At 44.0% G+C, this 14767-nt stretch overlaps 2 protein-coding genes across 10 annotated transcripts in view; one reads left to right on the top strand and one right to left on the bottom strand.

Annotated features, from left to right (window-relative positions):
- The window catches only part of GRIP2 (glutamate receptor interacting protein 2), a 265964-nt gene extending 263459 nt beyond the window's left edge, over positions 1-2505 (top strand). For 4 of the 5 annotated variants that reach the window (XM_042016462.1, XM_042016441.1, XM_042016452.1 and 1 more), the window contains exon 24: positions 397-2505. In XM_042016462.1, coding sequence (XP_041872396.1) covers positions 397-594 — 198 coding nt within the window. In that variant the 3' untranslated portion in view covers positions 595-2505. The remainder of the gene's footprint in view (positions 1-396) is intronic. The other variant, XM_042016481.1, reaches the window with a different exon arrangement.
- A 2089-nt stretch (positions 2506-4594) lies between these two features.
- The window catches only part of SLC6A6 (solute carrier family 6 member 6), a 57915-nt gene continuing 47742 nt past the window's right edge, over positions 4595-14767 (bottom strand). For all 5 annotated transcript variants that reach the window (XM_042016544.1, XM_042016556.1, XM_042016534.1 and 2 more), the window contains 3 exons: positions 14042-14142; positions 13172-13342; positions 4595-11746 (listed from right to left, as the gene is read on the bottom strand). In XM_042016544.1, coding sequence (XP_041872478.1) covers positions 11606-11746; positions 13172-13342; positions 14042-14142 — 413 coding nt within the window. In that variant the 3' untranslated portion in view covers positions 4595-11605. The remainder of the gene's footprint in view (positions 11747-13171; positions 13343-14041; positions 14143-14767) is intronic.

Below are 14767 nucleotides of genomic sequence, written 5' to 3' on the forward strand. Positions count from 1 at the left end.
ACCACAAATTTAAGGCCAGTAAAAGCCATGATGACAAAAAAGAAAATGGAAATGGCAACATTTTTTCTACAGGCTTGAACAGGAGAACTGGTTTTGGGCCCTGCAGTGTTTAATACTTGTAATTCTGCCCCAGACACTGGGGTCAGGGCTCATGCCTGGCCCAGACTTTCTTTTCCCCTTCCTCAATTAGTTAATCCATCACTCCTCATCTAAGTGCAGATGCTCATTCTGAAGGGGTGCTTCTGCTCTGCTCCATTATGAACCTGGAACCAGGGACCCCCAAGAGTTGTATGTTTTGTCCAGCTGGGGTTTAGCACTAATCTTGCATTTGCTGACTAACAAACATGATCTTTCTGTTGTTCCTCCCCATGGCACGTCCCAAATCCATCCCGGCAGGTAAACCGCATCCGAACGAGAGACTTTGACTGCTGTCTGGCCGTTCCCTTGATTTCAGAGGCTGGAGATAAGCTGGACCTGGTGATTAGCCGGAACCCCTTGGCACTGGCTGCCAATGCTCCCTCGGAGGGGAACAGAGAGCTCCTGGCGCAGGTCCCCCGCGGCGCCGAGGGCAAGGCAAGTGTCCAGACGCTCTGAGCAGCGGGAGCAGAGCAGACGAGGCCTCTGCTGAGCTCTTGTGGTATTTGGGGTGTTTCTCTTGGTTTTTTGCACTGGTATGTGTAAATGCTGTATGTACCATAACCTGCAAGTGGGGAGGTGGTTCTTCAGTGAGCCTGTAGACCTCCATATATTGCTGGAAAGGTCAGAGCTGGGTGTGCATCTGGGGCTGTGGCAGTGATGGCAGTGGGACAAACTGCCAACGGGAGGAAGGAGCATCCACAGCCATCCCCCATGTCAGGGCATCCCCCTGTGCTCCTGCCATCGAGTGTGCAGCATCCTGCTTCAGACATCCTCCTCACCCTGAAAGGCCTTGGCCATCCTACAAACACACATGGTGCTATTATGTTCCTTGTTTGCTTGGTTAATCACATACAGCAGGACTGAAATGCCTTTCCTTTTATGTTGTGCCCAGCTCCATCCTTTCAACACTCCTGGCAAATCAATTCCTGCAGCCCCTTGCACTCCCGGTACAGGGCTGTGGAGAGAGCTGTTAGAAGACACTTCAAAATGTGCTTGTGAGTGGCTAAATGCAATTCTTGTGCAAAAATTGGTATTTGCAGCTGTCTCCTGCCAGCTCTGTCCACACTCCCTGCCAGATCTGGCTCGCCCTGTGATGGGATGAGGCACCTCGTGTGGCTGACTCCCATGAGCAGTGTTGTTACTTGTGCTCAGTAGTGACTACAGAGTAGAGGCCATACCCAGGGCTAAAGGCCCTGAGTACCTGCCTGAATCCCCCTTGTTTGTCTGAGCTTAATGGAGATCTCTTGCTTGCAAACCTGGCCTGTGCCTGGAAATAGATAGCAGAATAGCAAAATTCCCAGGGCTGCCCCTGATGTTTTGGGTCAATGAAACCTTGCTGTCTCCCCTGAGGCAGAGGCATGACAAACCCTTGGTTGGGTGGTGGTTGTGTCCTGTGTTCCTGTGGGCTGGGTGGTGTGTGCCCCTTTGCCTGTTGCTGGCGTCTTGTAGCCCCGCGGCCGCTCCCCTCCCGCCCGAGAGCCCCTGGCCCTGTGTGGCAGAGGGGCTGTGATGTTTGCATTGCCTGCCCTCTTTCCCATACTAGCACTTTATGATGATGTTCATGTCCTGGTGGCAGCATGAGGCCGGCGTCGCTTTCCCTGGGAAGGCCTGGGCAGTGGAGTGGAAGAGCTCACTCAGTTGGATACGGCAGCTCCGGAGCCCACTGCCCTCTTTCCCTGCTTGCCCTTCCAGTTCCTCCCTCCCTACCTGCACGCCAGTGGAGCGTGGAGGTTGTTGGGTGGGTGTACAGCACGTGTGTGTTCGCTTTGCTGAGCCAGGACTCGTCCCCACACTGTCTGTCCCCGACATCCCCCAGTGACAGCAAAACGTATGCGGGTGTTTCCTCCAGGCACGGCCCCATCCATCTGTCGTTGTAGGCATTTTCTCTTTGAGTATGCAATATCCCATACCATTGCTGCCACACCTAGATAATGTGCCATAATTGATACCGTGGAGCATTGACAGTGCAGCCGAAAGTGTTTTTATATGCAATATTCTGAGCAGTGGAAGCTCACTGGGGCTTCTCATAGGTTTTTAATGAAGACTTTTATTAAAGGCTTTAAAAAAAAAAAAAAAGGAAGAAGAAAAACTTGGTCCTCGTATCCCTTCCTATGCATTTTGAATGAGATGAAGATGAAATGCATTACTGAAATGTGTATTTTTATCCATATATTAGAGTGTATTCCTTGTAAAGTATTTTTATATGCTAATTTTCTTATGTATCTATGAAAGCACAATATTTAAAAGTACAGCATTTCAAAGAATATTTTAGTCCTGTTTTGGACCTATTTGTAAATCTCTGTATTTAAATGGGATTGGAATGACTTTGACTTTTTTTTAAAATTAAATAAAAGCAAATGAAATGCGTTTGTTTTGGTTTGTGTTGCTTTCTGCTGGAGGATGGTAGTGAGGCAATGCTTTGCTTCCAGCAGCATTTTAACAGGGGACCCTGTTTGTGAGACACCTTGGAGGACAAGGGGGAGGCCACGCAGAGGGTTTGGCTGGGAGGCCACTGTTTGTAGGGCTACTGGTGTAGGTCTGGGGCTGTGCTTTGCTGCCCACCATAAGTGGTGGGACTTGGGTCGCTCCCCTCCCTGTGCCTATGGAGGCAATTTTGCTGTAGCTGTTAACACGGGGAGCTGGAGATGCTCATGCATGTGGTTCCAGCATTGCCCGCAGCTTTTCCACACTGGAATGTTGGCTTGAAGCTGGGCTGCTCCATGACAAAACACTGACGCAGCAAAGCACGTGGCAGCCGTGACGGGGCAGCATTTGCAAAGCTGTGGTTAATCCCTGGGGATGGGTTAGAAAACTGCTGGAGAATGATGTGCTGGCAGGAGATGTCCCATCTGGTGCTCAGAACCCTGCATCTCCTGTGGGGTGCCTTGGGGTACCGTGGTAGCCAAATTACCCCGCCTCTGAAACTGGACATCCCAAGAGATGACTGCCACGAACCCAGAACACAGCTCCTTGTCTCCAGGCGTCGAGGATTTCTCTCCTAGGCTCCCATTGAGGGCAGCACAGGCTGGAATGCTTCCTGGATAAGGCCATAGGGAATCTCTGCTCACCAGCACAGAGAGGGTGAGCTGGATTTTGCACCCCTTTGTGACCAAGTGAGTAATGCAGGACTTTTCAGAGCCTGAGCGGGGTATAGGAATGTCCCTGGTTAGACTGGGGAATCATTGCCATGCAAACAAGCCTTATCTGCCATCTCTGGCTGCCCTCCTGGGGTGAAGACTTCAGAACAGGGCCCTGCACCAGGGCCTTGCCAAAACCATGTGGAGCCAGCCGAGGCACTGGGACTGCAGGAGGCTGAGTGAGCACCCACGAAATGCGAGCCCTGAGGCTCAGTGTGTGTCCAGGGGTTCTGTGTGTGTCCCAGGTAAAAGGTTAGAATGGAACTGCTCCCTGGGATGTGCCTCAGTGGGCAGCACATGCCCCTGCTGATGTCACTTCTCGTCCCATGGGCCTTGGCTGATGGGAGCAGCTGCAGCCCTGGGCAGGTGATGGCCACCAGGGCAGGTGGTCAAAACCTTCCAGCAGCAGCTCGTGGCACTTTGTGGCTTTTTAAATTTCCTGTTTATTTATTTTATTTTAACCTGAGACACACTGCAGTTGTTGCCTGTGCTCTTACAAGGCTGCTTAGACCAGACATTGCAGGCTGTGCTGATGAGAGGAGAAATTCCTGACAAAGTCCTCAATCACACCCAGCAAAACAATCAACCAAGCCAAAAAACCCCAGCTAAAGACAGCTGTGGGACTGATCCTGGGCATGGGGTGCTGGAGGCTCAGCTGTGATACTCAAATGTTTTGTTTTCACAAGGAGTAGCCACCTACATGTTGGTTTTTTCTTTCCCTACCTCAAATCAGGACTTCAGGAATGGACACTCTGGTGTTCTGTTTGACTGAAGAGGCCATCAACGAGCTTGAAATAACCAGTTTCATGCAACAGGAAAAGAAATGTTGGGGTGGGTTTTTTCCTTTCTTTTTCTTCCTGTTGGGCTTTTCTGGTGTATTTGAACTCTCACAGTAGTGGTGCCATGCATGGGCTGGGCACTTGCTGGTGAGAAATGGCTTTCTTTTGTATCACTTGGGGTTTTTTGTTTTGTTCTTTACCTCTTTGATGTATTTTGTTGTGGGTTTTTTTCCCCTCACCCCATTTTTTTTACCTATTAATTTGTCTGTATCCCAACCCATGAATTTTTGCACTTTTACCTTTCTCACTCTCTCCCCATCCCACTGGATGAGGGGGTGAGTGAGTGGCTGTGTGGGGCTGTGCTGTCAACCAGGGTAAAACCATGGAAAATGTGAAGTTAGATAGTGATTACACATATTTTATATATATAGTATTTTATAAGGACAAAAACCCCCCACACCAACAACCCCAAAATACGTAATAGGTTTAAAGGAAAAACTGAGCCACTCAAAGACCAAAAAAACCATCCAAGGGCATAGCTGGTTTATAAAGGAAAGTTTTATTTTCAGTTATAAGGTGATTACAAACTCATCTAAAAAAGCAAAGATGACTTAAAAATATCCATATACATTTTATTTATCTAAAAAGCAAAACAGAAACTGCAAAATACAAACATTTACCATATACACAAAGGCAAGGGAGTTTTAGGATTAAATTACACTCCAGGATTTTTTTCAAATACAAATATTCCGTTTTGGAACACACAAAAAATGTTTTAAAATGTTTTAAAAATATTTTTAAGGTTTTTTTCTTTAAAAAAGCTCAGATGACATTTTTAAGGAGGCCATCATCGCCCTCGCCTCCTCGCTGCATGTGCTACTCATTATCACATTACTGTAGTCACAGTTGCTAGGAATTTAAATAATTTAAAAAACACCACTGTTTTCTTAGCCAAATACATCAAACAAGATGGACCACCTCTTACAATGTGAAGTCCCTGGCAATATTATCAGGTAACAATCACAACATTACACTGGAGAAAAAACAACATCCTATTGAACAACGAGCACTTCAGAACAGTACTGGGATGCTGCAATGCTGAGAGACCAGCGCTGGCTTCCAGGACAGGAGCAGGTCATGAGCTAACTCACCTTGCCCCCTCAGGTTTTGTTTTTTTATCAGCCTCTCAACAGAATTTTGCCACTGTTTGGTTTGGTTTTTTTTTTTTTTTTTTTTTTTTTTTTTTTTTTTTTTTTGGTTTCTTTTTTTTCTTTTTTTTTCTTTTTTTTTTCTTTATATATTGAAAAAAAAATCGACTCTTTCTACCAGCTGCAGAAGCAGGTACATTTGGGAACACTGTGTATCGTGCTCACTGTGCTACAGGGCTGAAGCCTTCCCCCACAAATGCACACATGTGCACAGCTCCTCAGCATCAAGTTTCTTTTTTTTTTTTAATAGCTTTATTTTTCCCGTTATTTCTTCTGATTTCTCAAGTCAGGCCATGTTTTCCCGGCATTGCAAAAGGGAAAGTGAGCAGCACCATCCCACTGTGCACTGCAGAGCCATTGGGAGCAAGCCTCCAAAACTTGCTCCTTTAAAATTCTCTTCAATTTACTTTACTCCTAATGCTCGTGGTAATTAAATTCTGACGCTTTTACTGATTATTTCAAATGAGGACACAGCAGCAATACAAAAAGGCTGTGTCTGCTCTGCCTTTCAATTGCCCAGCATTACAAGCAGGGTCAGGCTCTTTTCCAGTCACAAACCCTGTCACCAAAGTTTTCCACCTTTGATGGGGATGGGTGGGTGATTTGTTTTCTTAAAATTTTCAACCTGCAAAATTTTGAGCTTGTCCCTATTTTTGGTGAAATGGTATCTCAAGCTATTTCTGCTCTTGTTTTAGGACATGGGTAAATTGAAATCACCAATTCCCAGTGACAACTGGGAAAAAACCACACAAAGAATGGGACTTTTTATTTTTATTTTTTAAAAGAAACAAACAAATTGAGTTTTTTTTTTTTTTTTTTTTTCAGAGAAGCATTATCCATGTACACATTTTTTTTGGGCTGGCAGAAAAGAGCCACAATCTGGTGGAGGGTGTGGGGCTGGATTGGGCAGTTTTCCAGTGGGTGCTGGTGCTGGTTATATTCAAGTCTCTCTTGAGCAATCTCTCCCATTGACTCAAATTGACCACTAATACCATAAGAAAATTTTTGTGACCAAAGTATGGAGCTCAGAGCACCTCTTTTGCACTAGTTCAAGGGTTTCTTAAATGTCAAGTGTCATCAAATCAACTAAATACTTTGTTTCTTAAGCTTATCTTTGATTATAAGAAATAAAACAAGCTACCAGGGTTTGACAGTTCCTGACCTTTGCTCATGCAAATATACAAATACACAACTACACGTCAATCCTAACCACAAGGCTTTGGATGCTGATTTTGGAGAAAACAAGTCCAGGGCAGCTGCCTGAACCCACACCACACCCAACCTCCCATGCCAGGAGCCATGTGGTGCCTGCAAGTAGCCAGGAGAGTTTACAAATCCAACCTTAAGGCTCCCTCGGAGGGGCCATGGTCCAGGATTTTGTTATTACTGTCCCTCTTCCACCACTCCCATTTAGGAAAGACCATTTGGACACCCTGGCAGGTTGGCTCTTTGCAGGCAAGTGGTGCCTAAATCTCCTCAATCCTCATCCTGAACAGCTTGGCAAGATTTACACACATGATTTGCAGCCTAGGAATAGAAGCAATGTCCCCACTGTGTGCGTGCATATGAGGGTGGAAGATTTCATCTACTACTCTACTTAAACACAGATTTATTTTTATTCTTTTTACTGAAAGTGAGCAACTTCCATTGAATCTCCTTGGAAATAATGTCAGGGTCATCTTTCTTCCAAGTGTACTTGAGCTGCTTAACTAACTTGTCCACTGCATTCAATGCACAGCTTATTTAACATTTTATATACATTATGCCTCCATGAGTGATCCTGCAGGGACCACAAGACATAGAAGCTAATAATCAGTTATTCAAAAATGTTCAAATCCTTCTCCCACAGCTGGAAGTTTGCCATTGATGCAACAAGTGGGAGCTTTGAACCCAAGTGTGACAAGCACAACCTCAACAAAACTGAAAATCTCCTTAGCAAATAAAAACAGACCAGGAGGAGACTTGGAAAAGATCTATTGAATGGAGATGTCCATGTGTCTTCAGATCTACTTGAGTTATCTAATGCTGAGACAAAGAAGAGGAACCAGAAGCATCTGCAGTTGGGAAAGGAGGATTGGGCTGGAAACAGGACTGGAAAGAGCTGCAGGAGGTGCTGTCCTGACAATAAAAGCTCTGCTGATGTTGTTGGGGTTTTTTCAGTGTTACAGCAACTGTAAGGCTGCACTTTTTTCCCCCCCCTACTTTTCCTCATTTCCTCCTCTCCCCAAGAACAGCAGTGAAAACCAGTTTTGCTGAGCTGTTCCAGCAGATCATTCCTAACTCCCCTCCACCCCTAATTCCAGGAGCTGCACTGCTGCTGCGGGGTGGCCACCAGCACTTCTAGATGGCAAATACAGCTGCCAGGCTTTTGTATTTTCATTTACATCACAAGAACAAATCCATTGTGGACCTACTATCTCAAACTTTAAAAAGGACTTTTCTAAGTGTGTGGATCTGTTTGGACCAGATGAAAAGGAAAGCTATGAGCTATGAATGAGAAGGAAAAATAGAATAATAACAACAACAATAAAAAACCAGTTCTATTTATGAAATCATACTGCTTAAACACTGAGATACAGACTACTGGTAAAGTCCCTTACAATAGATGATCATTCAGAGAGATCATCACTAGTAACAGGTGAACTGAAAAGGTTTGGAAAATTAAGAAAAATAAGAAACAGGTCAGAAAAATCTCATGGGGAATATGTTCCCCTTTACATTTCTACTACGTCTTGATTTCAGTTCAACTGGAAATAAATACTGCTGAAACTCTGCTGTTTTCAAGCCCAGAAGACCCCATGAATACAAAAGTACATGAAACATGAAAACGTGTGCATTTTGTCTTGGTTTATGCTGGCTTAAATCTCCAGGATCTAGTTCTAAAGATCTCATGCCAAAACTGCACTGTTTTCCCTAGATCCAAACCAGTTCATCTATAACTAGTCATGATGCTTTAACATAGAGTTCCGCATTTACACAAAACAGGTAAAGTAGGTCATAAGAGTTTAAACAAGTAAATAGAGGAAAAAAATCAGTTGTCTTTGCAGTCAAAATAGGTAGAAAACACAAACTTTCTTAAAAAATTATTTTTTAATAAATTTGGCAGAGGATCATGTTGAAATGCAAATTTATCACCAAGAAAAGTTTAGAAATCTGATAAAATTGTTAGGTAAAAACCCCAAACTGTAAAAATGCAAATGTGCTCACTGGAACTCAAACCCCAGATATAATAAGAAGAATTAAGTACTTTTTTTTTTTTTTTGGCAGGAGAGGGAGGAGGGGAGAGGGGAACTGTTTTCCAGAAACAATGATTTGTTGGCTCTTGGTGAGTCCCAGCCCTCCCTTGCAGTCTTACTGCAGAGCACAGCAGGGCCAGGGAAGCTGACACAGAGAATCTTCAGTGAGGTTGTTGCATTTGTGCGAGACCTTTTCACTTGGATCATGGAAGCGACTGATTTGAATGGCACAGTTTGTATCGAAATGGGGCTGGGTTCTATTCTCTGGTAGTTGTACTTTGAAAGGTGTAGTATTATCCCTCTGGTTCTTCCTACAAAGACACTCTCCACAATATGGGAGAGGCCTGAACACCCAGCTGACTTGCTGGAGACATCTTCGATGTAGCCAAACCATTTTTTTCCCTTAACTAAAGCTTGTCTCAGCTCTATAGCACAAAAGTCATGTTCAAACTATATAATCTCAAACACAGTTGTATGACAGTGTATGTATACAAAAAAAGAAAGAAATCAAGCATCAGTGTTTCATCTGCACTCACAAAACCCATTAATTTAGACCCCCCCATACCTTCTACTCCCTCTTCACCTGTGCCTGTTTTCTGCAGACACTGATTGTAACTCAAAAATGAGAGCCCAAGCTGAAGCTCACCAAGAGAGTTATCTTTGGTTACATTTTCTTGCCTTTGATTGTTAAAAAAATAAAATTGCTGTATGCATGTTTCTTTATTTTGGGCACATTTGAGGACACCCACTGGCTCTCAGAATTCCTTCTGTGACCTTGGATGGTTTCTGCCACTTGCCCAGCAGGTGTCATTTAGATGTTTGCTATCTCCAGCTATGCAAAAGTTTCCTTTAGAACTCTCGTAATACAGCAACCAGAAAAAAGAAAACACAGTTCTACTGTGACTGGTTTTGTTGCTGCAACTCAGCTCTCTGTTGTAAAAGTATCTACAAATTCAAACTAGAAAGATTTGGAAGTTATGGATGCAGCGATGTTTTTCTTTAATTAGTAATTATTTTGGTCCATCTCTTAGTTTTAAATCTCCCTGTTTCTGTTACAGGGAAACCAGCAAGTTAAGAAATATTTGTGCTGCTGTGGCCAGTTAGCCCACGGGAAAAGAAAAAAGAAAATAAAGCTACTGTGTAGGAATGTTAAGAACTGTTTATGTTCCTGTTTAAATAAATGACAAACTCTGCCCTGACAGACTAAGCTGACAGCAGAATAAGCAGATACAAACTTTGTTCTTATCAAGCATTTCTTCTAAATACCTTTGGATAGACTACCTGTGGTATGGTAAGAAAAAAAACTCTCTTCCTCTAATACAATGCCCACAAGACAAGGCTGAGTTTCGCTGGAGAACTTGTTCCCAGCACAACCTGCTCAAGTTTAAAAAAAAAAGAAAAAGAAAAAGAAAAAGAAAAAGAAAAAGGCATTTGTCCATATTTTGGACAGTTTTCAGGGATCCAATTCCCCATGGAAACATTCAACTGCACTACATAAAGTGGAACCCCCATTCCTATACTCCTTGTAGTGGTTTCTCTTCTCTTCCCAGCCTCACCTGGAATGGTACCCAATTCCTTCTGACCAATACAAAGTATTTCAGTGTTACATGTTCCCTTTGCTTTAATTTAAATTCCAAAGAGCCCTGTTTCTTCAGTAGATAAAATTCATAAATATGTTCGCCACCCTCCAGCCCTCCTAAAAATAAAATAAAATAAAATAAAGTAATATAAAATAAAATCATGTTTTAACCCAATGATGAGCAAGGAGACTGGGGGCTCTAGGTCCACGACTGCTATTTAGTAACATGGGACAAGGGACTCACTTAGTCCTTTTGTTTGTTCCTCCAACAGCAATGACCTCCCTCCCCCAAATAAATAAATAAAGCAAATCCTGGTTACCGAACTTGGAAAAGCATTTTTGAGATACGTGGATGAAAAGCACCTGTTTGCTGTGTGATATTATTATCATCATTACTATTATTATTATTAACAATGTGTCTGTTATCAATACCAGTTACACCAGGTGAGTGGTTTTGTTCCTCCTGCCAGGGATGACCTGGTTTGTGCTCACCTCTGGACGGTCAGAGTCCAGAAATGATTCCTTTATTTTCCTGCCCCAAACCAAAGTCCAAATGAGCAAGTGAACACCTGAAACACCCAGAGGGCAGGTGCTGCTTTTCCCCTCTTGGCTGCTCAGTGCTCACCTGTGCTGCCCTGGGGACAGGCTGCCCTCCCAGTTTGCAGAATTCAAGTTTACACCAGTGCCACCACACCAAAACATGGTTTGCTGGAAAACTCAGGAGCAGGTACTCAACCACCCTGCTCACACACAAACAGCAGGCATTTCACTTAGGTAAAAAACCCTCAAAAATTTTAAAAACAACAACAAAAAAAGACTGAACCATGCCAAATCCTGCAAATGCCCTCCTCAAGTTCTCTCCCATCAGTGTGACAGAATCCCAGCGCTGTCCTTGGGAGGGACAGCCACAAGACTGTTCACACCCAGCTTCTCTGCATCCCTTGCAAACTCCCTGCTCCAGCTGTTTGGCTATATCCCTATCCAGGGACTGCACTAAACAAAACTGTACCCACTCCCTAAAGTGACCCTGACTCCTGTCGTTTACCACAGTTGAACCAGAGGGTAGAAATACTACACCTTTGAAAATTCTCTTGAAACAGCATTTTTAAAAAAAATCTATCTCTCAACAGAGCTCCTTTTGTGTGTTCTGTAGGTTACCCTGCTCCCAACCATACCAGCACCTAAAATTGCTTTCTGAGACTTGAATGTATTGCTGGCAAGACAATAAATTCAAGTGGTAAGGTGTATAATATTTAGAGATAAAGATATATATATTTAAAAAAACCCAATAATAGTAAATTCTTGTAATATGTCTAGTCTGATATGAAAGCTCTCCCTCTACAGAGAGACGTCTGCTGTGATTACCTTACAAAATATTAAAAAAAAAAACACACACAAAAAATAACTTTCTCTGTGAGAAATAAAAATAAATCCTAGTGCAAATATAAAGCTCTGTAAACCTGGTCCTATGAGAATCTATGGTTAGTAAACGGCAGTTAAAGCAGGTTTATCCTCTCACAGAGAGAGCTCACATCATGGTTTCCACAATGATATGAGTTGGCTTGATCAATCCGCCATTTGAAGTTCCATTGGGGCAGAAGGGGGTGCCACTCTCCGTTTCTTTGGACCACCGATTCACTTCCTTGGGGGCAGCCACCGCCTTTATCCTCTGAAAGAGAGAAGGAAAGCAGAGCTGAGATGCCCAGAAGGCCTCTGTGTCCCCACGTGCAGGACGCGGCATTCCAAGGACAGGGACGGGCGGCTGTGGGAGACGCGCGCCCGCGGCTCTGTGAGGATGTGGGGATCTGTGGGGCCTTCAACTCCTGCTCAGCTGCAGAGCCTGACTGGAGGCAGGGAAGTCAGGCAGGAGGGTAGTCCCAGCAATTTCCAGCATCCTGCACGTTGGGCTTTCAGTGCTGCAAATGATGCGCGTCCTCCTTCCTCATTTAGAAACAGCTCTGCCTCTCAGCCCAGCCTTCACTGCCAAGTGGCGACTTCTGTCCTACATCTCAGCTCACAAAGGAAGAACTAAATGGCATCTAGAGTGTTTACTCTCTTTCCTTCCCTAACATGGTCTTTGAGCTGTGTTTTGGCTACTTTTAGACTTGTCTCTCATGGTGACAATGGTGACAATGTAGGCAGGAAAATTAACACTTATGCCCTGGCCACAGCTGAAAAAGACCATTAACACTTGGACAAAAACAAATGCAAGTGTTTGTGCTCTGGGAAACGTTTGGGTTTGGTATTTTTTTAAATTCTCTTTATGCCTAACCCAAAGTGTCCCACTTTCTTCTCCAAGAATACCTTGAGCTGCCTTTAAGACTGACTCGTTAGGCATAAACAAAACTAATCTGAAAACTTAGAAGAGAATTGCTAAGTTTCTTGCTTGCACAGCCTCTAAAAACCTTCCACTGCAAGAAAAACAAATTAGAGGAGCCCACAATGAGCTGCTAAGGGCAAGAGATTTCCTGCAAATCCAAACCCGAGGGAATGTGCACTGTCAAGTCTGAATCAGACCCAAAGTTTTCTAAATACCAGGCCAATCTGGATCCAGTGTTTCAGTTTGAAATAAAAGAAACACAAATTTTAAAAGCTAAAAAGTGAAGCCCTCTCTCAAGAGGGTTTGACTTTTATTTAGTCCCCCACAGTGAAGCTCATGCCTGAGAGCCACACAATCCACAGGCGTATCTGAATTTCCCTGAAATTCAATGAGTTTTTACACAACCAGGTTTGACCCAGGTCTCTCTCTCTTTTTCTTTCTCAGCGATTTTCAGGATGGTGCTTCTGTGTCCCTGTGGGCTGGAGAAGGGAAACTTGAAACTCAGAAACACCTCAGTCCTTGAATGTTTGTCCACACGTGGAGGTAATGATTTGCCAAGCTGGAAGCTGCACAAGTGGGACACGAGTAAAATCACTTGGTATTTATCTGGAACAGAAGGCTTTGTGTTTGTTCTGTTCCTACTGTTTGCCCAGAGGACAGCTGATCTTTAACAATCTTATTTGCCCTATCTGGGCAAGGTGGCAGTTTTCCAAGCACTACTTTGTATAAAAAGTTAAAGCTCCCTTTCTCCTCTAGACAGACAACTGCTCTTACCTCAATGAGCGACCCATCTGACTGAATGATGCGGATGACCATCACCATAGGGATGCAGATCATGGAGGAAAGGGCAAGAACCCAGCCCAGGCCAATTGCCCAGTCTGGGTATGTGTAGACCTTGTTGTAGGTCAGTGGTTTATACTTGGCCAAAGAAAAGATAAAGCATCCCTGTGGATGAGAAAGGAAAACAAAGTGAGGCTCAAAAAAACGCTAAAAGCAGTAGGGCTCTGGTGCTACCACTGGCCCTGAGGAAGACAGGCAGTGAAAGGCAGGGCTGATGGATACCATATGTACTTTAAGCCAATGGGGGAATTGTTCTTCCATTTAAATCATTGGAAGAGCATCTGCATCTGCTTATAGCATCTGCTGTGTGACAACAGAGTGCTAAGAGATGGTGCTGAACAGCTGCAGTACACGGCCAATCCTTCTTCAGGGCTCAACTATTTGCTGTATACTGCAAGATTACCAGGATGTTCTTCCCACCCAATGAAATACTTCAAGCTGAGGTCTGCCTCAGACTGCTCAAGTCTTTTTGTTACAATGGCCTAGCAGTCCTATGTCTTAAAGTAGGAACTGTGCTTTGGAGAGTGAATTTTCTCTTAATGAATGTAGAATTTTGCCAATCCTAAGAAAAATCCACTTAAATGTAGCCAACTGCAATTTGTGCAGGCACAGTAGAGAGTAGAAAGCTGTCATGTTAACAGCTGACATCTGAGAACATGATGTCTTTGAGACGTATGTTCAAGCCTTCAGTTTCTCTTTGCAAATTGGCCTCTGAATGCAACAGCCTTCCCTTGAAGAGAAGCAGTAAGAGGTGCCTTAGCACTGCCAGATGTAAGACTTGAAAGAGCACAGGTCAGTACTCACCACACAAAGAACTGGTGTGATCACAATCCAGCTCCATTTCATCCAGGGACCAGGTCTGTATCCAATCATATCCTCAATGGCATCATAAATATTATCAGCGCCTGCAAGAACCGAGCAAATAAAAGCCCTGTAAATACTGTAGGATTAAAGCTGCCTTCCTCGGCTCCCCAAGGGGTATTTAAAGGGAAGAGAGGGTGTCAGAGGTATTCTTCAAATGCTTCCCACAGCTGTGAAGTCCAAAATGATTTTCTTGAAAAGCCCAAATGTCTGGGGACTCTCTCATCCCATCTCTCCCCTCATTATTTGGCTGCAGGAGGGCAATGCTAATCTCTCCTGCCCCTGTCACACACGCTCTCCTCTCTCACTGAACTTCCCAGAGGGATCACTATGGGAAAGACTTGAAAGCAAACGGTGCACCTGCTTCTACAGAAATCTGACTTTGTTTTGCTTTTCTGAGGAGATGGAATACATGGAGAATCAGAAAATAACCAGTCCTAATCAGCAAACATCTGATTATTCCCCAGCCACAGCTCAGGCAGCTACAGAGGCTGTCAGACCTTGGTTCTTGGCATTGCCTAAAAGTAATGGTGCAGAATACACTTTTCAGCTCTTTTTGTACTTTCTGTTTGGTTGGCTTGTCCCTGCAGACACTGCAGCTCTGAAAGAAAATTCTCTGAGAGACAAACAGAAATTTTCATGGCTGGCCACACTTCAAACTCTCACCTC

This window comes from Corvus kubaryi, unplaced genomic scaffold (assembly GCF_017639235.1).
Source record: "Corvus kubaryi isolate FWS band 111438036 unplaced genomic scaffold, C.kubaryi_AGA036_p1.0 136, whole genome shotgun sequence".
In the NCBI taxonomy this organism is placed as follows: Eukaryota; Metazoa; Chordata; class Aves; order Passeriformes; family Corvidae; genus Corvus; species Corvus kubaryi.